Source organism: Juglans microcarpa x Juglans regia, chromosome 6D (assembly GCF_004785595.1).
Source record: "Juglans microcarpa x Juglans regia isolate MS1-56 chromosome 6D, Jm3101_v1.0, whole genome shotgun sequence".
NCBI lineage: Eukaryota > Viridiplantae > Streptophyta > Magnoliopsida > Fagales > Juglandaceae > Juglans > Juglans microcarpa x Juglans regia.
The window spans coordinates 7,750,394-7,778,314 of record NC_054604.1 but is presented as its reverse complement, the minus strand read 5'-3'; the positions used below and the strand labels follow the sequence as shown (position 1 = coordinate 7,778,314).

Genomic DNA, 27,921 nt, shown 5'->3' with positions numbered 1-27,921 from the left:
TGTATCGCTGGTCCAGGCTCTAATTTCTTCGACCATAATTCCTTAATTACCATTAATGACATATTTTTTTGTACTTTTTCTATTGAGTGAGTAATAAATAAAGAGAAATGATAAGTATAGCCTATAAGGGTTTGTTTGTTTTCGTAGATAAGATGAGATGAAATGAAATAAATTGAGATTAAAATTAAAAAATTAAATAAAATATTATTAGAATATATTTTTTAATACTATTTTTATTTTAGAATTTAAAAAAATTGAATTGTTTATTTTATTTTATATTAGAAATTGAGAAAATAGTAATGATTTGATAAGATAAGATATTTTCTAAAAACAAATGAGGCCAATAGATAAGTCTATAGTAGTTTTTTTAACAAAAAAGAAAATATTTTATTATAGAAAATTATAATTTTTTTTATGGAACTTACATTTTTATAAAAGATTTGTATATTTAAAATTTGTATATAATATTACTCATAAATAATTAGGTTATGTTATTGGATCATCTGAAATTTATCGTTCAAATGACTCTTTTGACTTGGTAATACCATGTAGTGCCACATGATTTATTAAAAAAAAATACATTTAAAATAAAAGAGTATCCGAAAACATAAAGGAGAAAAATTGAAATCTTAAATTCCATCTATCTCTTTTATATTTGTGTATTTTTTTATTTGTTTAAAGTCCATGATACTACGTAGTGGTCATGTTAAGAAGATCATTTGAATGTAAATTTCACGTGATGTGATAGTATTTTTAAATAATTAGCTGTTTTTATTGTTAAGATAAGCATTCATGGACTTTACTCATCCCTTGGCCCAATGTATAATTTTAGAAAAATTGACAAAAAAGATAAAAATAACTTTGCAATGTCTAGTTTACTTTCAAGATTAAAATTTAAAATTTTGAAAACTTTTCATCTTATCATTACAATTTTTTAAAATTTTCACACAAAATAAAATAAATAATTCAACTTTTTTAAATTTCAAAACAAAAATAATATTAAAAAATATATTCTAACAATATTTTATTCAACTTTTTAATTTTAATATTAACTTATCTTATTTCATCTCTGAAAACAAACGAGACCTAACCTTATAAACTTATAACACTAATTTTGAAATATAAAAGATAAAATCTCTAAATTTTAAGTGATTAAATTAAGAATGATTAAATTCATAATAAATAATAATATTATTTCTAATTAAATTAGATTTTAATTTTTGACGGAATATGATTAAATTATAATCCTTTATAATTTAGGTACCGATATTACAAAATAGATGAAATTAAGTTAAGGAATATAAATTACAAAACATTATTGACATGAGATATTGGAAAAAAAGGGGGGAACTACACTAGTGTTCATCCATTCATATGGGTAAAAGTTATTTTGCATTTTTTAATTAATCAAGCTAAAATGGATGACTTTAATTGTTATGAATAGTTTGAATGGATAAAAATTAAAACCTGTGAACTTTTATCTAAACGACAGATAACCAATCAGAAGTAGTTCGATAGGTAAACGACAGAGAATAAAAATATGATAAGATTACAAACACAAATAGAAGAAGAAGGGAAGAAAGAAAGAGAGAAAAAAGGAGGGAAAAAGGTGAGGTTAATATGGTGAGATATGATGTGATGGGGAGTGTCTGAATTGGTGGTTGGTTGGTAGGCTGGTAGCTGCGCACAAAAGCCTACTACTAAAAAAGCCCTATAGACAGAGACGGATACAAATCGCTTTCTTATTTACAACTTAATATTAAAATTATAAATATCATTTTTAATTATAATTATAATTTAAAAAATAAAGAATTCAATTAATTTAAGAATAAAAATAAAATGTGGTATATGATGTATAAGATGATAAACAGTAAAACTTAATATTTTATAATTTTAAAATTTTTATCTATTTTTTTTAACAATAGATAAATGTTTTATGATTCAGAATCTACATGTAAATTAATTAAAAGAAATTATATGTGACTTCTCTAAACTCATCACTCATTTTTTTTTTGTGTTTTTTTTTTTTTTTTTTTTTTTTTTAGGAACCTCTCTAAGGTAGGATCTTTCATAGTAAATCTCGATCATGTGTACCACACCTTCGGAAGTCTTCTTATAAGAAATAAGTTAAATCACTGATTTTTCATTAGAAGTATAATTTTAAAAAATTATTTGCACTTATAAGATATTGAATCTTGAATTTTAAAGAGAGTAATACTCTAAAACTAATACATTCACCACTTAGACCAACTCTTTAAAATTCTCATGCGACTCTTCAAAGCCATCCTCCAAGTACAAGGTGGTTTCGTAAACAACTTGGAAGATGGCGTGGGCGAAGACCCCTACCTATGAAGCGACAATATTAAAGTCGTTTTGAAAGAAGTTTTAAAATTGAGTGATTTAGATTTAGAAATGAATTGGGATGATTTGTAAATAGTAAAATAAAAATTAAATTATTTATTATATTTTTTGTGAAAATTTAAGAAAATTATTTTGAAATTTGAAAAAATTAAATTGTTTATTATATTTTGTGTGTGAATTTGAAAAAGGTGTAATGATAAGATGAAATGAATTGAAATGAATTTTGAATACAAACCAGACCTTGTCTTTTAATTTTAAAAGTAATTTTTATGTATTTTATTTTTTAATGGTGTGGCTGACGTGAAAATATAAATGTCACGTGCTAGTTTTTGATTAATTGATATGACAAAATTTACCTGAGATGTCATGCATGCTCAACAGTTGACTATATAGATATAGATATAGATATGATAGTATGGCTTCTCAATTTGGTAGTTTGGCTCTTGACAAACTTGTTCAAATATTTATTTGCAATGCTACTTGAAAAACATTGTAAATTTTTGCAATAAAGGTACCATTTATATCCCAATCAAGCATATGTATAACATCTTATTGGGTGAGTTTTATTTACCATGATCAACTTTGTAATATAATGAGACATGTATATTCTAGATTTCGCAGTGATGTCCAAAGTTCAATAGTCAAACAAACTCGGTCACTTGTCCTAAAATTTTTCTTAAAATATGCATTCTCTCAAGGGACATGCCTGCTCATTATTAATTAATTTGTTTCCAAATACTAAAAAGATTAGAATAGGTGAAGGTATAAAGACAAGATTTGAAATACTCAAATAGGAAACATACTCAAAATTGAAGTTAATACCTAATACTTAAGTTTGTTGAAGTGTCCCTGTTTAGATGTTTAGATGAATTAAGTTCTTTATAAATAATAATGAGTTGAGATGATGTCGTGAATTTTATGTGGCCTACCTAAGATGAGTTTAGATGTTAAGATGAATTTAAATATATTTATAAGAAGTTAAAAAGGATTGTGGGTTCCACGTGTAAAGATGTGTTGAGTTGTAAAAAGTTGTAAGTCTCACATGTAAATAGATTTTGAGTTGAGTGATATTTAGTAATTTAGAAGTTGTGTATTTGGATGTTAAGATAGATCTAAAATAAAACCCAACTGAGATGAGTTCAGTTCATTTACGATCCAAACGAAACTAACTTATCTTTATATCTCTCTCTCACCACTTTCCCTCTCAGGTGATCTCTTGAAATCACTGATTTTTTGGATCTTGGTATTTTGGGTTCCTCTCCCTCCCTCGACATCCCACTCTTAAGTCCCTTTCCCTTTTCAATTGGTGTTTGTTTTGCCTATAAATCTCTTTTTGTTCTATTTCCTTTACCAATTATTCAATTCGACCATCTCTTCTCAACAGCTAAAGCTTACGAACACAGAAGGAGATTTACGCTTCTCTTATACTTCTCGACATCCATGATCCATCCCTTATTGAGAAACTACTACTTGTCATCATTGATGTACACATTTTTCTAAGCTAAGTTCGTCACCTCCATCACCATTTTTAGGGACAGTCGCAGTTGCGAGCAATAATATGTTGTGGTGGGCTTTTGTCATCCCATGCATCGCCCCATGTGGCTATCCCTTTTGTTGCAAATTACTTCTTCTGATATTTTCTCCTTTTCTAATGTCGACAACCAACAAGCAAAGCACACAGTTGACTTGGATTGTAGTTTTAGCACCACTTTGCACGGTCTTTACTCTCTGCACTAACATTGTTCATGCAAAAAGCCCTTTGCCTTAGGCCTTTGGTACACATTTTAAAAGCGTATAATCGGGTAATGTAGATAGTAAAATGTATTATTGATGGTCATGGGGTTTGGGTCTCATCCCCCTTTTTTTTTTTTATTGAATATTTTCTTTTATAACAATAAAATATGAGCCTTTGCAAAAGGGAAAACAAAAGTTAAATAGTTTCATCTAAATATCAAATATATGCAATTATGAGTAATGATTTGTACAAGTTTCAAATAGATAAGTCTCACGCAATTCTTTTATAGAAAAAAAGTAAAAAAAATCTATTATTTATTAGTAGAACCCATTTTTAAACAAAATGTCTGCGTGTGACTTGTCTATTAAGAATTTGTACCTAACATTACTTATACAACTATCCATATTTTAACTTGGAATAATACTAGATATAGTCCAAGCCATACTAGATATATGTCTGCGTGTGACTTGTCTATTAAGAATTTGTACCTAATATTACTTATACAACTATCTATATTTTTACTTGGAATAATACTATATATAATCCAAGCCATGTACACTCATTTAGAAAAAGTAGAACCCGTTATGAAAAAATTCGTTTTTCTATGTAGGTTTAATATTTTTCTTATTTTTCTCAAATGGAGTGCGGATGATTTGTACAATTTCGGATCGTATAAATAATCTCATTTAACTTATATTTTATGGATCGATTTAATTATCTTCATGGATATATCTAACTGGTCTACTAGTTATTAATATGAACTAGGGTAATTAATTATACCCATCTTCACTTGTGATTAAGATAGTCAACCAAAAATAACATGAATCCATTACTCTATTTTTACTAATGTCTTAACCAATGTAAGTATATAATAACACCAAACACAGACAAAGGTGAAAAAAAGAAGAAAACAACGTTACAGAAAATGATATAATAATGGAGGCAAACGCAACGGGTCCAAATGATGCAAAAATTCAGAGCCGACCCCCTTTTGCCCAAGCTGCCTGCCTAGTGCCTGCGCTTGCCCAAGCTCTTCTCTCGTTTCTTTCTTTCTTTGTCTCTCTGCTAGTGGCTGTTCTGGGTTGTTTCATGTTTGGTTTTTTCTGAAAAGTCGTGAGAAAGCCACGACCCGTGCGATCGATCGAAAGCCTCCTAGACCAAAAAAAAAAAAAAAAAAAAAAAACCCAAGGCAACCCAAGAAATTTGATTTTTGTTGTTTGCAGGAGATAAGGATGTTCTCATACAGTCTTCTCCTTTTCAATCCCACTATACGTCTATTTTCTCTCTTTCTCTCCCACGTGACAATGCTGAATTCCTCTGGATTTTAATATCCTCCCTCATTTCCCCACATACTGTCACTTCTTCACTCTCTCTAAATCTGTGGAATTCCATTCCGAATTCTCATCCTTTTTTCTTGGCCGAGCTTGTTATTTTCTCTTAGACTAGTCTGGTTTTGTTGGATTAGTATCGGAATCTTCTAGCTACGATTTGCTTTCCTATCTGAAATTCTCCTTGTGCTTCTCTCGGAATTGGGGTCGATTGGAGGGGTGAATTTGAAAAAAAAAGAACAAAATTGGGAAAGTCCGAGATCTGGTGGGTTTTCTTTTGGGATCGCAGCATTGATCTGCTTGGTGGATTGTTTTTGATTCCAATTCTCGGTTTGGATCCGATCAGGGGAGAAACAGCGCCATCATATGGCGCTGTTCCGAAGGTTCTTCTACCGGAAGCCGCCGGATCGGCTTCTCGAGATCTCTGAAAGGGTCTACGGTACCTTTTTACCCTTTCGCTTCTTCCCCATTTTGCCTTTTCTTTTTATTGTCGTCAGCCTGTGAGTGCCCTTGCAATGGTGACATTCCCGAGCTTTCGGTCATTTCTATTTTCTTCGTGAAGTTGTGGAATTGCCCCATTTTGTGATTCTATTTGCAATTTAGGTTTTCATGAGTTCCACTTATAAAAAATAAATTCCATTGCATTGCTGGGATAATTTATGGTGCATTGTGAATGCTGTTGCCTTTTTTCTTTCTTGAGGCCTTCTCTTGTGAATTTCGTTTTGGTACTCTGTTCTTACGTAGTTTCTTCTCTAGGTGATTAAGCAAATGTTGGGGAAGTAGTTTCCTGCTTGTTGAGATTTCGTTCTAATGTTGGTTCATGGGGTGCGAATATTAACTGAGGCAGGGCCTAAAAGCACCAGGAACTTGAATTGGTTTGATAAAAACCCACCGTAAATCTATTGGAGTTGGAGGTTGGAGGTACCAACAGTAATTCATGCTCAGTAGGGATCAAAATTTATATATGGAAGATTTAGACTAGAAAAGAAAAGGAGGAGGAAAACAAAGCAACAATTCAGTAAGGAGGAGCAGAGAAGTATCAATATGGTCAAATTCGTGTGAACATTTTGGACTTTTTTAAGTCTGAGAAATGTGGATGTTTTGTTCTGTGATGATTCTGCCTTTTGGGAAACTTACAAGCCCTTGCTTTCCTTTTCATTTCTCAATTTGAAGACTTTTTTTTAATCAGTAAACCTTTTCTCAACTTGAAGGCTACAGGTCCTGTTTTAGGGCTTGCAAGGGTAGTAATGTGCTGGTTAAATTCGCTGAAGCTTATTTTATGGCATGGGGTGGTTCTTCTCGATAATTTTTTTTGAACTGATTGTTTTTTCTTGGCTATCAGTAGCTACTTGTTCTTCTTAAAAGAAGCTTTTCTGAATTCAAATCTTTAACCATTCTTTGTCCCAATATATTCTATTTTTATTAGAGGATTTTATCCTTTTTATACATTGATTGTTACTACGAGTCTAGTTACTATTCTCAACTTCCTTCTCTGGTCCATATTCTACTTTGAAGATTATATACCAATTACAAGTGCTGATCATCCTACTTATTTTTTCTTCTTTTCTAGTGTTTGATTGTTGCTTCTCCACTGACGTTTTGGAAGAAGATGAGTATAGAGTGTACATGGGTGGCATTGTAGCACAGTTACAGGACCACTTTCCTGATGCTTCTTTCATGGTGTTTAACTTTAGAGAAGGGGAGAGGCGAAGCCAAATTTCAGATATATTGTCTCAATATGACATGACGGTTATGGATTACCCTCGTCAATATGAAGGTTGTCCGCTGCTGCCATTAGAGATGATTCATCACTTCCTTCGATCAAGTGAAAGCTGGTTGTCATTGGAAGGGCAACAAAATGTGCTGTTGATGCACTGTGAAAGAGGAGGATGGCCTGTGCTTGCATTCATGCTTGCAGGTCTTCTGTTATACCGGAAACAATACAGTGGGGAGCAGAAGACTCTTGACATGGTCTACAAGCAGGCTCCAAAGGAACTTCTTCATCTTTTGTCTCCTTTAAACCCCCAGCCTTCTCAGCTGAGATATCTTCAGTATATTTCTAGAAGAAATTTGGGTTCTGATTGGCCTCCATCAGATACACCTTTACTTTTGGATTGTCTGATACTAAGAGTCCTTCCACTCTTTGATGGGGGAAAAGGCTGCAGGCCTGTTATACGCGTTTATGGTCAGGACCCCTCAACACCAGCTAATAGAAGTTCTAAGCTTCTGTTTTCAACTTCAAAGACAAAAAAGCACATGCGCCACTACCTACAGGTAATTTCTAAGTCACAAATATGAAACTAAAAGTTAGATTTTCCAAATATGGATGTGGTCTCATGAACTATATCAGCAGGCAGAGTGTATGCTGGTGAAAATTGATATTCATTGCCGTGTCCAAGGAGATGTTGTTCTTGAGTGTGTCCATTTGGATGAAGATCTGGTGCGTGAGGAGATGATTTTCAGAGTTGTGTTCCACACAGCATTTGTGCGTTCAAACATTTTGATGCTTAACCGTGACGAAGCTGATATTCTGTGGGATGTGAAGGATCAATTCCCCAAGGACTTTAGAGCTGAGGTAAGTTATTATCATTTACATGTGAAGTGTCCTTTCCTGATGCTGTAGGATTTGAATTGATTCTTATATGTATATCAGGTACTTTTTTCGGATGCTGATGCTGTTGTGCCTACTCTTACTACAGTCGTAGCGAGCGAAGATGGAAACGAGACTGAATTTGCTTCGCCCGAGGAATTTTTTGAGGTGGAAGAGATCTTTAGCAATGTAGTTGATGGGCTGGAAGGGAAGGGAGAATGTGAAAATCATGTGGATCATGAAAATATACAGGATGATATAACTCACAAAGAAGTTTGGAAGGAGGATTTGGATCCTCACACATTTCAAGACTGCGCATCAGATGATGGAACTCACAAACAGGATGGAAAGTTGTATTCTAATGTTGATGTAGTGAAGGACATCGCTGTTGATGATGTGAAGTATAAGCTGAATGACATGGATTCTGTTCTTCATTTAGTGAAAGACATTACTGTTGATGATGGTGTTATCAACTTAAATTCCATAGTATCTTCTGCTGATATGCAGCTAAATCTGGTAACCAAGGAAGTGGTTGAAGATGTGTGTGGCAAATTGGAAGACAAAGGTGATGGAGAAAACACTATTACACAGAAGAATCTAGATTCCAACGCTCCCCAGAAAAAGTTGATTGCTGATGTCTCCATACAGAATTCTGAGAAATTAGTTACTACTGCCCTCAAGAAACAACCAGCTGCAGATACAGTTGTTTCCGAACAAAAAACTACACAGCAAGAACCCCAAGGAGCTCATGCAAAATTAGCAAAGCCAAATGCGGTATCTAGGTGGATTCCTCCAAACAAAGGCTCATACACTAATTCAATGCATGTATTGCATCCACCATCAAGATATAACAGTGCACCGGCTGCTCTTGACTTTAATGTTCCATTCAAGGATTCTAATGAAGGTTCGAAATTAAAGGCTTCTTCTCTTACGGATATTCCTGGCACTGGGGTTTCAACTGATGTGACCAATGATCTGAAAAGTGGTAAGGTGGATTTGGTGAAGCCTTCAGGCTCTGCACATGTGATACTTCCTTCATGCCCACCGTCATTAGTACAATCAATTGAAGACTCGTATTCTTGCTCACCGAATCAAGCACCACTTCAAGTTGTGCCCCCTCCTCCTCCACCACCTCCACCTCCACCACTGCCACCGCTTCCGCGTTATAATATCTCTTCACTATCTACTTGTTCCCCCATGCCAGAGGGTGCCACACCTCCTCCACCTACGCCTCCACCACAATCGCTTTCACTAAATTATAACGTTGTGCCCAAAATGTCTACACCTCTATTGCCTCCACCCCCTCCTCCTCCTCCTCCTCCCTTACTCAATAGGCAAAATGGTGCTACCATGTTGCCTCCGCCAGCTCCACCCCCATGGAAGTCTGAGTTTTCATCAATTGTCTATAATGCAGTGATACGTTCTCCACCCCCTCCACCTCCCCCTCCTCCTCCTCCTCCCTTTGCAAGCACATCAATTGCACCAAACCTTGGAGTTGGTATATCCACTCCCCCTCCTCCTCCACCACCACCACCACCACCAGCACCTCCATCATTTGGAGCCCCTCCTCCTCCACCACCTCTCCCACAATCTCCAACACCTGCAGCCCCGCCTCCTCCACCTCCACCTCCACCTCCAATTCGTGGAGCTCCACCTCCTCCGCTACCACCTCTGCTTCGTGGAGCTCCACCTCCTCCACCGCCACCGCCACCGCCACCTCCAGTTCGTGGAGCACCAACTTCGCTCCCTTCAATGGCCAGAGTGCTACCTCCACCACCACCTCCACCTCCACCTCCACCTCTACCTCCAATGGGTGAAGCACCACCACCACCACCACCACCACCACCACCACCACCACCTCCAATGAGTGGAGCACCACCACCACCACCACCACCCCCTCCAATGCATGGAGCACCACCGCCACCACCACCTCCAATGCGTGGAGCACCGTCACCACCACCTCCTCCAATGCGTGGAGCACCACCACCTCCACCACCTCCTATAGGTCGAGGCCCACCTCCCCCTCCTCCCCCATCACATGGAGCACCACCTCCTCCACCTCCCCCAGGAGGTCATGTGTCTGGCCCTCCAGCTCCACCTAGAATGCCAGGCGTCGGACCTCCTCCCCCTCCACCGTTAGGTACTAGAGGCCCAAATTCTGGGGTTGATGCAAGAGTTCTATCTTCTGGGAGAGGGCGTGGGCTTTCACGTCCTTCAGGGATGGGACCAACTACTACAGCCCCTCGAAGGTCCTCCTTGAAGCCTTTGCACTGGAGCAAGGTAACTAGAGCTTTGCAAGGAAGTTTGTGGGAAGAATTGCAGCGATTTGGAGACTCTCAAATGTATTCCAACTTCTCTTTCTGTTCAAATTAATACTTACAATTGCAGAACTTAAAATACTCTCATTGGATTATGCAAATGCAAATAAAGTGAGAAGTTTGGCTAATAGAGCATAAAAATGTGCTGCATTGGATTATGCAAATGTAAACAAAAATGACTTTTGGCTCCAGTAAAACAACTTGGGTCATATTTGGTGTTTACTGTAGCTAGAACAAAAGCATTAAAAAATTATTTCTTCCCTCATAAACACTCTCTCTTTGCACTTTGATTGCCTGGGAAACAAAGTAATTAGTGCAAAAATTATTTTTGAGTTTTCAGAAATTACTTTGTTTTAGGGAATACTTTTCTATAACCAATTTTTTAAAACCACTACAATGTTCACCTCTATCTTCTTTTTCTCCAATTTCCTTTCAAAAGGCTACCTCCCTCATGCATCTTTTACTTATTAATTAGGATTTTTACCGTTTGTACCTACCAATTATATGTTAATTTTTTACAATTTGTCTCTATCTTCTTTTGTTAGGATTTTTACCGTTTGTCTCTACCAATCATATGTTAATTATAATTTGATTATTAATTAACATATAATTGGTAGAATTGTAAAATATTAAAAAAATTAAATTAGGAAAAAATATTATTAAATTATTATTATTTTGACTAATAGATAGATAATCCAATGTGGCAATAGGTTTTGAATGGAATAGCCAAATGCAAAATCATGAGATATTATGCAAATTATGATTTTGTATTTGCATAATCCAATGAGGATGCTCTTATGTCTTCCTTTTCCATAAATATTTCAGCTGCAATTCCCATAATATGTTTTCCTTTTTTAGTTCATGAAGTTTCTTTTTTCATACTTTCATGCTTAGTGATATTTGCACCCTTTTGTTTTAGTGCACTAGGATTTGATGTGTCAGGGTTTTAGAGCCTTTTCCTTTTTTTTTTTTTTAATATATGAAAATTCTGTATTCTTACTTTCATGATTGGTGATATTTGCACCCTTTTGTTTTAGTGCGCCGGGATTTGATGTGTCAGAGTTAGAGAGCCTTTTCTCTGCTACTGTTTCGAAACCTGCTGATGCAGGTGGTAAATCTGGGGCTCGACGCAAGTCTGTTGGATCCAAAGCTGAAAAAGTTCACCTGGTAATCTGATATAACTTTGATTCTGTCTTATAATTTTTTTTCCTTGGTAGCGTCCCATAATTTCAGTTGTTGAAAAAATTGTTTTTGAGTGCTGATTCTACAGTTTACCTTCATATAATCTCAGATCAACTCAAAAGTTCCAGTCTTTTGTACATATAATAATACTTTTGTGATTTGTGACCGGTTCTTGATCTGAGAAGATTTTCAATTAGCAAATACTTGAATAATGGCATAATAATAGCCATTTTGAAAGGATGAGAAAGTCATATCAATCCAGCATTTGGCAGAAGAAACCATAGGAGTTCGCATTTCTTTTTTAGCATTCAGATTGTAAGCACATGCCTACTCCAATATACGAAAAGAACAGAGCTGCACTTCAATAAATTTTGATCCCTTATTGTGGTAGGCTAATTCAAATCTCATTCAATAAATTTCCTTTTGTTTTATTTTATTTCTTTTGGGGGGGGGGGGGGGGGGGGGGGGAAGGATGGAGGAGGGAGATTCCATTTTTTTCCCAAGACCAGGATTGATCTTTCATCAATTTTTTATTAGATACTAAAAAACATAAATGCTTCTTTGATAAAGTGTGTTTATGTGTATATATCAATATATATGCACATATGAGTCAGAGGAAGATGGTGTTGTAAGTCACAGTCCCTTTATAAATGCAAAAAATTAAGGGTATGCTTGGTTAAGGAAATTTTGAGAATTGTTTTTGACAAATTTGAGACGAGTTTTTTATTGGGTTTTGTGAAGGTAGATAGGAAAATTTGAATAATATTTTTTTTTCGAAATATGTTTTGTATTGGAATTTGTGAAAGTGGATGGGGGTAGAGTTGAAAAGTTATTTGAATATAATTTTTAATGTATTTTTGTTTGGTTTTTTTAAAAGCTGTTATGATTTTTTTTTCACTTTTTACTGAAATATAGGCAAACGATTGGATGAAAAGTTGAAATAGAAAATTACTTACAAAAAAGGGTTGAAATAGAATTTTTTTTTGAGATGTGAAAGATGTTTGGTTTGAAGTTGATTTTTTTTTTTTGAAAAGTTTTGAAGAATTGAATAAACCAAACAAGGCTTAATATTCGTGATTTTCTTTTCTACAGAAGAAAAACATATAGATGGTGTATGGAGAGAATTTTTATTTCACTTAGTACATTCAAAAGGGGAAATAAGCAAGGAAGGCATATGCTCGATGATGAAAATAACTAAAATAGAATGAGGTTTATTGTATATATATATATGTATGTATATATTTTGATGAGTTAGAATGGGGTTTATATTGGTGATGCGTGTTGACTGTTGATGGTCAAAGCTGAATTTAACCCTTGACACTTTTGCAATATGTTCTGATATTATTTCTCCTGTCTTATAAATTCATGTATCATGCATTGTAGGTTGACCTGAGGAGAGCCAACAATACTGAAATTATGCTCACAAAAGTTAAGATGCCGCTTTCTGATATGATGGTGAGCCATATAGTCCTCGCTTTTATATAAGTTTGATGTCTTTCATGATCTGTGGACAGAGACTATTTCTCTCTAAAATGATGGGTTTTAATGCAAAAGATATTAGATTATTAAATACATAGTAAACAAGTTTGTTAGATTAATATGGTTTATTCTCAGTTTTCTGCTGTACATGAATTTTAGATAGTTGGATTTATTGCAAAGTTTTGAATTCCATTTCAGTGACCATTCCAGTTTCGATACTGGAATGAAATATCTTGGTAGCGGTGTACCATTTTGGAAATACTTTAAAAATAAAGGCAGACATATTTGTGTCTGAAGATGTTATTAATTCACTTTAGTTTACTTATCAAGAAAAAAATATTCGCTTGAGTTTAGATATGCACAAAAAGAAAACTAAAAAGGCTGAGAAAGTAAACCCAAAAAGAAAGAATGAGGTCTCCAAAAAAAAAAAAAAAAAGGGAATGAGGGAATAAATCCAGAATCTAAATATTAAGAAAAACTATAGAAATGCCATCTAGATTAAAAAGTTATAGAAATGCCTTCTGAATTAAAAAAAAAAAAATTATAGAAATGCCATCTGGAATAAAAAATGATGAAACTGATACTGCAACATTCTGTATTGGAATGGTTGGAACAGACCAAAAGAAGTTGGAATTTAGAGTAAAAAAGGGAACGAGGGGGTTAAAGTATTTTGGTTACTGCACTGTAACGGCAAACTCCGGCCAGAATGGAACAAAATTTGGAACTTTGATTTAATGTCCTCGTAGAAGAAAGTTTTATTTTTTCCTAGCATTAAAGCATGATTTTTAACTTGTCACCAGTGACAAAGGCAAGAAAGGCTGTTTTCCAAGCTGATAGGGTTGTGATGCTAAAGATTGATATAGCTGAAACTTTGTGTAATAATTTTAATGCAAGATGTGTAGTTGACCACTAAACGACACAATAAACTTGATTGGTTGTGGTGCACCAACTTGTGGCCTTTGAGAAAACATATATGGTTGCTTTTATATGATCCTTGCAAGTCTGACTATATCAAATTGAACCTGTCGATTCCAGCAAAACTCTGCATCGCTTATATTTTTTAGCTCCATAAAAGTGAGTCGTGGGGAAAACTAGACAGGTATTGATGACTTATGTTTTTATAAGAGTCTCCCTGAATATATAAATAATTTTTTTTGATCGATAAAGAAAATTTTATTGAGCATAAAGTAGACAAAGGCCCGAGTATACAAGACTTGTACAAGAGCGTCGCCTATGCATGCAAAAAATTCAAAGAATAATACAGCTTCAATTTTTATTTAAAAGTTGACTTATTTGGGGGACATTTTGAGTATTCAACGGAAATGACACTAAATTACGAGCTTAGAAAACCATGGTAACGCTTGAAATTCTAAAATCCATCTGCTCTTAGGCAAAAAATTAAGTCCAAACATGGCGAACCGAGTACAGCGAATATGCCAAATGGCATCGAGGTGTTGGCTTCATATTTGTTTTTGAGATACAAACTCACTATATGCCAAATGGTATCAAGGTGCTGGCTTTAGAAAGATTGAAAGTGTGGTAGGTTTCATTGAAGAATAGATTGAATACTGCAAGGAGGCAGTATGTGTTCTAGAAAAAGTAAGTATGTTCTTCTGTAGATGTGGAAGGTACCTGGTTGATCTCACTGAAGCTTTGATTTGTGTTTAAAGGTACTGTCTAGTCCTGGTCAACTTCTATTTCAGAGCTATGGTCATTAAACACATTGATAATAACATTGCTGCCTTTAGTGGTTCATGCTCTTGATCTGAGAACAAAAAACAGAAGCAGAGAAGACCATTTTAACGGTCTCTGTAAACATGTTTTTACAAAAGGTCTATGAGGATGCATTTTCAAATGTTTCTACATGTTGCGTGCATGTTCATGCACTTGTGAACGCTTGTTTGCCACTGTCCTTTTTAAATTATTTTTTCGTCTGTAATAGAATAGTGTTAGAGAACAAAAGTAAACTGGTTCTAGATTTCAATCGCCCAAAGCCCTTCTGAAGCACACATGGTGTTTTGACTCAATATAAGTTCTTTTGAGACTTTTGGATGGCTTCTCCCACAAGTTCCCAATTCACTAGCTTTCAAGAATTCAAAGACTTTTGCTCTTTTTTATTTTTTATTTTTTGTACTAGTTGGGTGTATCCTTTTGTATGCGTCCAGCGTACTAGGGTTGCGCCCCTCAATGCTTTTGATAAAATTATATTACTTATCAGAGAAATATTCTTTTGAGACTTTGGGTAATTTCCAATTTCTAGGTGCCAGCTGATAAATAAGTGACAGAAGAGTAGGCTGGTAAAAATTTTCTTACTCTTATATTAGGTTTTAAGACTGAATCAGTTTGGATTGTGGTAATTGTGATGCTGGGATTTGCCCCTTCATGAACATTTAATTTGCAGTCTCTTTAGAATGTGGTGATTGTGAGGATGAATGAAGCCAAAATACTAAGCCAGATTTAGAGGACAGGGAGGAGGCCTACAGAGCAGGAAACAAACAAGGTTTTGCTTATTTAAAGCACGCCGGGCTGTTCACTCTTTTTGGGAAATCCTCGTGTTGCACCCTCGTTTTACTTTAAAAAAAGCAGGCTGGACTATTATTAGGAACAATACTATTTCTAGCTTGTTGATATATTATCTGTCCACTTTCACTATGCTTATTCTTATGGTCAATGTGAAAGAAAATTTACGAATGATTTTCTTGAGGGGCAGTGTGGGAGATGGTTCAAGTTTCATAGGGTGGATTGAGAATTGGTCTTTTCCTTATGGTTTATGTTTTGGAACTTTGGAAGCTTAGTATTTCTCATTAGTTTCTCTTGGCATTTTTCTGTATAGAGGGACTAGCTTAGGATATGTTCTGAGGTTGAAAAGTGGCGAAGGATCAGGACAGTGACTTTTGAGAACTTAAGGGGCTAGATGAAGTTGGCTTGTGGAAATCTATTAGAAGCATTTGGGAGTATCTCTGCAATATATCATGTTTGATATTGGTGATGCCATGCCCAATATTTGCACCATGGTCCTGTGTGCTTGGGCCATGCCTATTGTTTCTCGATTACTTATAAAAAAAAAAACAGTTGGACCATGTTTGTGTAAGTTAAGAACACTACTTTCAGACTAATTGCTGGGGAATATGTTGTGGATGTGTGATTGTATGTGATGTTTGAAATATTGTACAATACTTGCATGTTGGAGTGGATTAGTTTATTATTTTTTGGGGTAGGCTTGATATGCAGAATGGACATTCCTGTTATTTTCTTTGGTGACAACTCATAAGGGGTTCATTGGAATTGGAGCCAAATTCCAAAAGTACCCAGGTTGTACAATTTATTTCCAAAAAACCCATTGATTTATTCGTCAACCTCAAATATATATAATATATATATATATATATAATTGGTTTAACATTTTGGTGGTGGTCAGACCACCCCCAAGGGCCATTGGGGGTGCCCAGGCCACTTTGATGGGCAAAAACAATATCTGGCGGCCACGAGGGCGATCCCTGACAACCTGGGGGTGGTTATTTCAGCAGTAGTTGGACCACTCCCAGCATTAAGAGAGGCCTGCCATCCACATTATTTAAAGAATTTTTTATATTAATTCTGGGTATGAAAATAGCAAACTATGAAATAGTTATTCCATGAGAATATATTCCATTCTAGGGATCTATTCTGCATACCAAACGTGCCCCCAATATTCAGTGTCATAGTGGTAAAAATAATTTGGGATAAGTAATTTTGTTCTCTTGGTTTTTTATTGTTGAGTATGGAATGGTAATGTGTTTACTGAATATTGTTCCTACTCGGTATTAACTAACAATCTATTGTATGCATATTGTCAGGCTGCGGTTCTAGCAATGGATGAATCCGTATTAGATGCTGACCAGGTGGAGAATCTCATAAAATTTTGTCCTACCAAAGAGGAGATGGAACTTCTGAAGGTGATGCTTTAACCTATTATGATTCCCTTCTATGTTTCGTCGGAAATTTGTTGGTTATTGTTCTCATTGAAGTCTTTGTGCTATGTTTATCTGGGTAGAGTATATTATCTGGCATATTCTTTTCTCTATACTTCTATTTTTTCGATATTGAGTTCCATTTTATTTTCTATTTAGGGCTACACTGGTGACAAAGAGAAGTTGGGAAAGTGTGAACAGGTCTGCAAAAGTTTCTTTTTGACCACAACATGTTATTTTTTATCGGCTACTGAATCTCAATCTTGAACATGTGTATCTGTTTTACTTGATAAATGCTATACTTTGTTGATTTATGCATTATCGTGTACCTGAGGCATGTTAGTCATGTAGATATTCTGAAATCTGATCTGTTTTTGTCTTCTTTACTAGATCTTAAAGTCTCTCTCTCTCTCTCTCTCTCTCTATGTAAGACTGTTCTAGGAATTAAGAAGAACAACTAAGTTTCTATATCAATTATGCTGTGTGCTGACCTGTTCAAGTGAGAAGTTGTTGCATCTTAATTCTTGTCCATTTTCGCTTGGTATAAAACCTCACTTTTCCTTTTTGGTATCAAGAAAAACTCCCTGCCGCCCCCTATATTGTTATTCTTGTCAATAGATGAGATGCTTTCCTTTTTGGTTTGTCCTAAAATACCAAATTGAAAGCATTTATTATTAATATGATCCTTAAATTTATATTCACTTTTTTCGCTCTTTTTAAATTCAAATTTGAATCCAACCAATGGGAGTCTGAAGATTGTTTTGTTTATTTATTTTTATTACAAAAGTGTGCCAGTTGAAATTACCTAATGTTGTTTGTTTTTCTTATATATGGTGTTCATTTAATTCTGGAAGCATCACTTGTGTTTTATTTCTTTTCAGTACTTTTTGGAGCTGATGAAAGTGCCTCGGGTTGAGTCAAAATTACGAGTATTCTCTTTCAAGATTCAGTTCAGCTCTCAGGTTTGGTGGTAACTGCAATGTTTGATTTCTTTAAATTCTTGAATGTCACGAATTAGTCTTTTTGGCCGCTGTCATCTTACTGTCAACCATTTTGCAGATTTCAGAATTTAAAAAGAGCCTGAGCACTGTAAACTCTGCATGCGAAGAGGTATGTCACTAATGGCTGCAAATCTTCCATGACAGTTTCTATGGTTCTCTTTTTAGCTTAGGTAGTCTTTTGTTGGTTAATTAGGTCCGGAAATCAGGCAAACTGAAGGAAGTTATGAAGATTATTCTTTTTATTGGAAACACGTTAAACCAAGGAACTGCAAGGGGTAAGGATCTTAATTAGTATACGATTCTTGTCCCCATTTGTTAGTTCAGAACATATTGGAAGGTTTCATTCTCTTTTGCTTAATATGGTTTATACATCATTCCCTTACGAATAATTGGCAAATGTGATCACTGCCAACTTCCAAATTTTTATATAGAATTATGAGGAGAAGTTGTTTATAAATGCTTGTAGACTACTATTTATTTAATGCTCTGCGGTGTTGACATGGCTGAATTTAATTTAGACATAGATAATTAACATTAGCTATGGTTGTAATTTGGAGAGCATGAAGAGTTTTGTGTAGGTTTAAAGCACCATTAGATGGTACATTCAGAAATGTTCCGATGATTCTCTAATTATGGTTGCTGGAAATGGCTTATCGAGTGGGCTTTAGCTAAGTTTTGTCTCTGATTTAGGATTTAAAGTACCACTGGCTTTGGAAAGAAGAGTGGGAATTTGTTGAAAATTCCTATGATCAATTTTTTGTTTCGAGTCTATATTTAATACATTACTAGTCAGTTTGAAGTTTGAGAACTTCTTTGGAATTCACTGCTACCTACTCAAGTCTTAAATGGTTGTCTATGTGAAACTTTCATTTTTAAGGCACATGCTTGTATACTGAATGCGTGAACGGTTCTGAAATTGAAGTTGAAAAAAAAAAACTAGAACTTGTCTATGTATTTTTAGTTAGGGTTCTTTCCTTTCATTATAATATGATTATTATAGTTTCTGCATCTCTATATAATTTGTACCATAATATTTAGGTTGTCTGCAGACTTCTTTGGATTGATGTCATGTCTTATTAACCCCCAATGCTTAGGGGATCTTTAAGAGCTTATTTCATGTTAATTCTAATTGATCCTAAACCATATAGGATCTGCAATTGGATTTAAGTTGGACAGTCTTCTAAAGCTTACAGATACCCGAGCTTCTAACAGTAAGATGACACTCATGCATTATCTATGCAAGGTATGGTTCCTAAATATTGTTGTTTTTATGCATACTAATATCATTTTTTGTGGCTCAGAGGAGTTCTTATTCTGAAGTTTAGGATTGCAACATGGGTTGGGGTGGGTTGGGGTAGCCAGTGTTCAAGCTTAGTTGACCTTATTTATTTTGTTGAAAATTTTTCAAGAGCTGTAGCAAAAGCTAATGAATTGGACTAAAACGAGTTGAGTTATTTCGAATGAGTTGGGTCAATATTAAATGTTAATTGCATCACGCTTCGAGGCTGATGCTTTTCCTTGTTTGATGGATGCATTGTTTCTGACAGTTGCACTTCTCAAAACACCACGTTCAAGTGAGTTAACCCCAATTGGCCAGTAGAAGGTTGTGTAAAATTGTTTTTCACAAAAATGATAGCAGCTCAACTTTCGGGAAAGATAAATGATGTGGATTGTTGTAGTAATTTGTTAGATAATAATAAGCAATAGAGGAAAATGCTTTAGAAACTTTTAGTTAGTATGTACTAGTGTTGTACTGGTCTGTTTTGCTAGCCAGATATGTTTCGTTCACATCTGGATTTCTTTACTGTCAGATTTCTTTTTCCGTTTTGTATATTAATAGTGATTACACTTTTAAGCTGAATTTGAAATTTTGTTTTCTTCTTACTCAGCTTTTGGCTAATAATTCACCAGAACTTCTTGATTTTCACCGGGACTTTGTTAGCCTGGAAGCTGCTACTAAGGTAACCCATTTGTTTGTTGACGGTGAGTTTGAATATTGCCTTTAGATGATGCTTACATTGTTGTCTTTATTCATTGCAGATACAATTGAAGTCTTTAGCAGAAGAAATGCAAGCCATAATCAAGGGACTAGAAAAGGTTAAGCAGGAGCTGAGTGCATCTGAAAATGATGGCCCTGTATCTGAAGTCTTCCGTAAGGTGTGTTGTTTTTTCTTTAATAGGATTTTTAATTCTTAAATAGTCATCAAAAAGTGCTTCTTGATACATTTAATTCAAATTACAATTTCATTTATCTATTTATGTTTTTTTTTTTCATTTGTTTGCATTTATTGGCTTGACATGTGTCTGTATATTCTTTTTTCTTCAGCTAGCTGCTTGGCCATCATTTTGACTTTTACCTGTGGGAAAATAATCTAGGATTACGTATCAAAAAAATAATCTAGGATTGGTTGGTCATTATTCATTCAATGCATAGATGATGAGCGGAAATCCAAATGAAGGGTTTTCCTTCAATTAAAAATAATTAAAAATGCAAACGAGGAAAAGTATTTCAATGTATAATTTACTGACTTTTTTTTTTCAATTAAAAATAACTTTTCATTGCAGGGATGGATGAGTTTTTTTTTTTTGATAAGTAAGAAATTTATTAATTGAATGAAACTAGGCAACGCCCATGTATGCAGGAAGTATACAAAAGAGACTCCTAATCACATTCTAGAAAGCTGAAAAGAAAATAAGAACTCGTGAACGTTCCCTCCCTTTAGTACAATAGCATCCAACCATTGAACTAAAGAAAACACAAAAAAATTCCATAATTCCCCCACATTTCTCTCCTTATTGAAGCATCTCTCGTTCTGTTCCGTCCATATACACCACAATAGACACAAAGGAACCATCTTCCATGTCGCTGCGAGCTGAGGGCAATGATGATGCCTATTCCAACATGCTAAAAGTTCCGTCACACTTTAGGCATGACCCAAGACAGCCCCGCTAGACTGAAAATACCCGCTCATAGCTCCCTTGCCACCTCACAATGTAGGAAAAGGTGCTCAATTGATTCGCTGTTACTTTTACACATGTAACACCATTCCATCACGATCATACCACGTTTCCTCAAATTGTCAGTCATCAAAATCTTTACCAAAGCAGCAGTCCAAGTAAAAAAAAAGAGACTTTTGGGGGTATGGGAGCTCTCCAGATACCTTTCCAAGGGAACCGAATGGGCTGATGAGCTGCCAACTCTTTATAGAAGGACTTAACAGAAAATTTTTTGAGTTACTATGAGATTATACGGTTATTAATTTGGTGAAGTTGGCGTCCTTTGTGGTTTCTTATTGGTTTTGCGCTTTCATTAGGATGATTTAATTTCCATGCTAGTTGACAAGTCTATAACAATGTCCCCATTGCATTTTGTGCATCAATAATTTAGGGCGTACCCGTTTGGAGAAATATAGAGGGTAAAGAATACTTGTTTTCGAGCTTGTATGACGCATCGACAGTCAAGTAGCATAGCTAATTTCTTGCCTGCCTCATAAATTCCAAATTATGATGTCTATAAGAGTTTCTCTGTGATATCCTAGATAGTTTAGTCGCATTGGGTGAATGAGTTGTGAAAGGATTGCATGAGTACATGTTCTACATGCAATACGTTTTTTTTTTTGGATAAGTAATAAGAGAATTTTATTGACAAGTAAATAGGCATAGCCCAAGTACACAAGAAGTATACAAGAGAAAACACATAAATACAAGCTAGGAACTAGAATAGCCTAAAAGCAAATCATGAAGATTATCTCCATTCAATACAAGACGCTTTGCCCAAATGCACAAAGTACTAAAGAAAAACTCTCTTAAGTTCTCCCATCAAGCATTCTCTATCTTCAAAGCACCACCCATTACTTTACAACCATAAGCACCACATCAAACTTGGAGGGATCATCTTCGATATGGCAACAATGCGATGACTCCCCTTAAAACCCTTAAAACCTTGCCAACATGCAAAAAGATCCACCAATTGCTTAGGCAAGATCCACCACTTGGTTAGTTGGAACAAGGTTTGCTCACCAGTTTCTTGTGGTGGATTGGGGATTCGAAATTTGAGGCTTTTCAACAAAGCTCTTCTTGGGAAATGGCTATGGAGGTATCATCTTGAGAGGGTTGTGTTATGGAGAGATATTGTTATGGAGAAATATTGTTGATGTCAAGTATGGGAGGATGTGGGGGAGTTGGTTTTCTAACGAAGTTATTAGAGTGTATGGGGATTTGTGGAAGTCTATTCGGATGGGTTGGGGGGGAATTTTCAATCATTTTAAATACAAGGTGGGTGATGGGAAAATGATTAATTTTTGGCATGATATTTGGTGTGGGGATTGGGCTCTAAAGAATGTTTATCCCTCCCTCTTTAGGATTGCTAGAGATCAAGATGCTGCAGTGGCTGATTCTTTTATTTTTTTAAGCAACAATCTCCAATGGAATGTCAATTTTATTAGAGATGTGCATGATTGGGAAGTGAATACTAAGACCAGAAACAGCTTAAAAAATTAAAGTGTCGGCTCACTAAAATTAAAGTGTTGTCTCACAAGAGGGCTCTCAAAGAACGAAAATGATCCTGATTTGTCTCACAAAAAATTAAAGTGTCATCTCACAAAAGTTAAAGTGTCGACTCATAAGAGGGCTCTCAAAGAACAAAGATAATCCTAATTTGTCTCACTAAAAATTAAAGTGTCGTTAGCAAAAAGAAGATGTGAGACTTTTATGCTGCCTTGAGACTCATCTCCCACCAAAAATCCCGACTAGAAACTCCCATCCACCTCCGCTTCAATCATTTTGATCAAAGCATCCATAACAAGAACAAAAAGAAAAGAAGACAAAGGATCCCCTTGTCTCAAGCCACGTGAACTGTTAAAGAAACCAACCGGGGAACCATTCACCAAAATAGAGAATCCGACTGTCAAAATACAATGCTTGATCCACAAACACCACTTCTCTCCAAAACCATATCTCCCAAGTAAGTACAAGAGAAACTCCTAGTTAACATGATCATATGCCTTATCCATGTCCAATTTAACTAGAATACTAGAGTTGCCCGATCTGATTCTACTTTCCAAACATTCATTAGCAATTAAAACCGAATCAAGAATTTGTCTTCCCCTCACAAATTCTTTTTGAAATTTCAAAATAATATTTTCCATCACCATGCTCATGCGGTTGGCTAACACCTTGGAAATGATCTTGTACACCCCATTGACCAAACTAATAGGCCAAAAATCTGTCATTTCCACAGCCCCCACTTTTTTAGGATTAAGTGCAATAAATGTAGCATTAAGACTTTTATCAGAGTTCATAAACGAATGAAATTCAAGCAAAACCTTCATAACATCCTCTCGCACAATACTTATAAAAAAAAAAAAAAAAATCCTCTCACAAAATATCCCAACAAGCTTTAAAAAAAGCCATAGAAAAACCATCCGGACCTTGAGCTTTATCCCTCGCCATTCCTCTAACCACATCAAGAACTTCCTCTTCTTGAAAAGCTCTTTTCAACCACTCTGCACTAGACTGATTAATGGACTAAAAAACCAGTCCATCCAACTTAGGTCTCCAAGAGTATTCCTCCCAAAAAAAGCTTCTTATAAAAATTCACATTATGTTCCTTAATAGCCAAATGATCCAAATGAAAACACGCCTAACTAGAGGAAACAATAGAAAGAAGAAGATCATGGACACTACGTCTGTTACAAACTATAGCCCCCGCCCATAGGAACAATGTCTTAAAAAAGAAAACTTTAAGCTCATCCCTTGTTCTCTCTTGATCATCAAAACATCTAGCATTTCTCTCCCTCCAAATGCACCAACACAAGCATATTGGTACCAATCTCCAAATTGCCGCTACCTGAGAATCTCCGTGTAGTCCTGTCCAGCTTGCGAGGAAATCCACCAATCTCCAAGGCATAACCCAAGACAGTCCGACTCTTGAGAAGACATCATCCCATACATCCTTAGCCACCTCACAGTGTAAAAGCAGATGATCAACAGACTCCCCCTGCTTCTTACACCAATCTAGGATAATGACCCGTCGTTTCCTCAAATTATCTATGGTGAGAATCTTGTCCAGAGACACTGTCCAGACAAAGAAGGTTGCTTTTGAAGGAGCTTTCGTCTTCCATATACTCTTCCACGGGAATATAGACAAACCGGAGTTCGTAAGCTTTTGATAAAAAGAACTGACCGAGAAGATACCTTTCTTAGAATGATTCCAATGCAACTTATCACCGGAGCCCCCTGGAATACTTGCAGAATATAAAGCCGCAAAGAACTTTGTAAAAGACTCCAATTCCCAGTCATGGGCTGCCCTAATGAAGTCAATATTCCATTAAGGGGTGCCATTTGTTGAAGAATGAAGAAAGGCAATCGATGCCTCCTTAACTCTTGCAAGTGCAAAGATGGCAGAGAAAGTATCTCGTAGACAATGGTTACCACACCATATATCAAACCAAAAAGGGACACGCGAACCATCGCCTACAACAAAATGTTCATGTTCTCGGAATGTCCCCCAAAGACTCCTAATGTTTTTCCATAAACCCACTCCATAAGTGCCTCGTACCTTATTCGAACACCATCCTCCCCAAGCTTCCCCAAACTAAGAATCTATGACCGCCCTCCAAAAAGCCTCCCTTTCATTTTGGTACCTCCACAACCACTTACCCAAGAGAGCTTGATTGAATTTCAGCAAGTGGCGAATCCCCAAACCTCCCCCAGAAATTGGGGTACAAACTGTAGACCAATTAACCATGTGGAATTTGAACTCTTCCCCCAATCCCCTCCATAAGAAATCCCTTTGTAACTTCTCAATTCTATTAGCCACCTTTGTGGGAAGTGGGGAAAAAGACAAGAAATAGGTGGGTAAGTTAGAAAGAATGCTTTTAATCAAAGTCAACCTACCACCTTTCGACAAGTAAAGCCTCTTCCAAGCAGCCAATCTGCACTCCACCCTTTCGACTACATCATTCCAAATCCTTTCAGATTTAAAAGAGGCACCCAACGGTAAACCAAGATACTTCATAGGAAGTGAAGATATCTTACAATCCAAGGTAGAAGCAAAAATCTCCACATCGGGGGCGCTGGCACTATTTTCGACTTAGCGAGGTTAATGCTCAATCCTGACACGACAACAAAGCAAAGGAGTAACGCCCTCAAGTCTTGGACTTGACCGAGGTGTGCACCACAAAAAATAAGTGTGTCATCAGCAAATAACAAATGACAAATGTTAAGATCACCATTCCCTACCGAAAAACCATGGAGTAACCCACCATCAACCATCCCCTCAATCATCTTGCTGAGAGCTTCCATGACAAATAAAAAAAGTAGAGGGGAGAGCGGATCTCCCTGTCTCAGGCCACGAGAGGAGTTGAAGAAACCCAGAGAGCCATTTACCAAGATGGAGAAACGAGCTGAAGTGATACAAAATTCTACCCATTTCTGCCATTTCCCCCAAAACCACTTCTTTCAAGTAAATAAAGAAGGAACTTCCAGTTGACAATGATCATAAGCTTTCTCCATGTCTAACTTGCAAAGTAGCCCAGGCTCTCTAGACTTAACCCGACCATCCAATACTTCATTTGCAATAAGAACCGAGTCAAGGATTTGTCTACCTTTGACAAACGCATTTTGCGGCTTCGAGATTAATTTTTCCACCACCGAGCTTAGTCTATTTGCTAACACTTTGGAAAGAATCTTGTACATCCCGTTCACGAGACTAATGGGGCGATAGTCCCTCACATCCCTAGATCCCACCTTTTTAGGGATGAGGGCTAAAAATGTGGTATTGAGGCTCTTTTCAAATCTAGCATTAGAATGAAATTCAAGAAAGACTTGCATAATATCTTCCTTGACCACCTCCCAACAAGCTTGAAAGAAACCCAGGGTAAACCCATCCGGACCGGGAGCCTTATCACTTGCCATACTTCTGATAACATTGCCCACTTCCTCTTCTGTAAAAGGCCTTTCTAACCACCCTGCACTGTGCTGATCTAAAGTGGTAAAAGGCAACCCATCCACTCTCAATCTCCAATTATGCTCTTCTGATAATAATTGTTGATAGTATTGCTGAATGTGGTTTTTGATAACCGTCTGATCTGAAGAAGCTGCCCCATCTACTATCAGTGTATCAATAGCATTATTCCTCCTGTGAGAGTTAGCCATCCTGTGGAAGAATTTCGTGCATTTGTCCCCCTCCTTAAGCTAGAGTACTCTTGATTTCTGTTTGCATGAAATCTCCTCCATCAACGTAACCCTTTCAAGATTAGCAACTACCTAGTTCTTACGGATTTTTTCAGGATCAGAAAGGGATCTGGCCTCCTCTTCACCTTCCAAACCCTGTAATTCCTCTAAAAGAGAGCGCTTTTGCTGAAGCACATTGCCAAAAACTTGTTCATTCCACTACTTTAGGTCCTGTTTCAGCGCTTTCAGCATTTTAGCCATAATGAAACTTGGAGAGCCCTGGAAACTATAGGAAGTCCACCAATGTCTGACCCTGTCTACAAAACCATCAGTTTTAAGCCACATATGTTCAAATTTAAAATACCTTCTACCCCTATGGATGCCTCCACAATCTAAAATGATAGGGAAGTGATCAGAACATAAACGGGGTAATCTTCTTTGAGCCACATCCAGAAAATGTGACTCCCAATCGGGTGTTAGCAAAAATCTATCAATCCTCGACCATGATGGGCAGTCACGGTTGTTGGACCAGGTAAAAGTGCCTCCTGATAATGGAATGTCCATGAGCTCCTGTTCTGAAATAAAATCAGAGAAATCTCTCATGGCTGGAGTGATGCGAGAAGATCCCGACCTCTCGCTTTCGTATTAAAGTCACCCCCTATGCAACTCGGTAGCTCCCACCAACTAATGACTCCCGCCAGTTCTTCCCACAAAAATCTTATCTCTGAATCAAGATTAGGGCCATAAACCCCCACAAAAGCCCACTTAAAGCCGTCTTCTATGTTAACAAAAGAGCATGACACCGAGAAATCACCCACACACTCCTCCACCTTTCCACCACCCTTGTGTCAAACATAATTAAAACTCCCCCAGAAGCGCCTTTTGATGGTAGGTAGGACCACCCAATATGTTGTCCTCTCCATAAACTGTGAATTACTTGTTTAGTAATAACTTCCAATTTAGTCTCTTGTAAGCATAGGATGTCCCCTTTCCACTGGCGAAGTAAATTTCTAACTTGGAGCTGCTTATTAGGATCATGCTGTCCCCTCACATTCCATGAAATTATTTTTGGCTTCATGGGATAACCATCTTCCCCTCCCCTTACTACGCTCCCGAGTAGAGCTTTTCTCACCTCCATCCTCTTTCATTGCCCAATCTAGCCTCTTGAGTTTCCTTTCCCTTTTTTCGGCCGAAGCCAAGGATTGGTCGGACTTTGCTTGGGCATTCACCGCCTCTACGGCTGTAAGTAAGGCCATAAATTCAGCTTCAAAATCCCCACAAGAAATTCCTACCATGTGCTTAATGTCCATTGCTCTCCGGATAACCCAGTCTGACACATTGGGATGAAAGGAATAGAGTGGAGTAGGTTCATCTTCCCCATCCTTGTTAGCCGTAAACAGAACCAAAGAACCAGTATTTTCGAGAAAACGGGACTCTTCTACCACCTTTTCCGACGCAATGACTACTGTTTTCGTAGCTAGGGGAATAGAAAACAGCCCAGAAGGAGCTGGCGTCTCTGTCTGTGCCACTGCTAGGCCCGAAAGTTCAACTACATCCAACAAATGATTATGAGACGGCACCGGTAGAGTATTCGTCACCAGAGGCTCGGGAAGTAGGCCAGAACATACCGGTGGCGAAGTCTGTGCCACCACAGAAGGTGGTGGCCCCTCCGAAAGCACCCCGTGTTCCAACAGAAAGCTTGCTATTGAGTATACATAGACTTAAAGTTGGTCTCTTCCGTGCTCAATGAGATCTCCATCTTAAAGTTTGTTAGCCTAGAGTTTCCAGGATTTTATGAGTAG

At 36.5% G+C, this 27,921-nt stretch overlaps 1 protein-coding gene across 2 annotated transcripts in view; it reads left to right on the top strand.

The window, feature by feature from the left end:
- The first annotated feature begins 5,040 nt into the window (after nt 1-5,040).
- LOC121234444 (formin-like protein 20) overlaps nt 5,041-27,921 on the top strand; it is a 36,947-nt gene continuing 14,066 nt past the window's right edge. The window contains exons 1-14 of one of the 2 annotated variants that reach the window (XM_041130379.1): nt 5,043-5,863; nt 6,995-7,698; nt 7,778-7,999; nt 8,078-10,356; nt 11,370-11,499; nt 12,898-12,969; nt 16,830-16,928; nt 17,103-17,144; nt 17,825-17,905; nt 18,003-18,053; nt 18,138-18,219; nt 19,093-19,187; nt 19,834-19,905; nt 19,985-20,101. In XM_041130379.1, coding sequence (XP_040986313.1) covers nt 5,791-5,863; nt 6,995-7,698; nt 7,778-7,999; nt 8,078-10,356; nt 11,370-11,499; nt 12,898-12,969; nt 16,830-16,928; nt 17,103-17,144; nt 17,825-17,905; nt 18,003-18,053; nt 18,138-18,219; nt 19,093-19,187; nt 19,834-19,905; nt 19,985-20,101 — 4,119 coding nt within the window. In that variant the 5' untranslated portion in view covers nt 5,043-5,790. Of the gene's footprint in view, nt 5,864-6,994; nt 7,699-7,777; nt 8,000-8,077; nt 10,357-11,369; nt 11,500-12,897; nt 12,970-16,829; nt 16,929-17,102; nt 17,145-17,824; nt 17,914-18,002; nt 18,054-18,137; nt 18,221-19,092; nt 19,188-19,833; nt 19,906-19,984; nt 20,102-27,921 lie in introns of those variants that run through there. The other variant, XR_005934395.1, reaches the window with a different exon arrangement.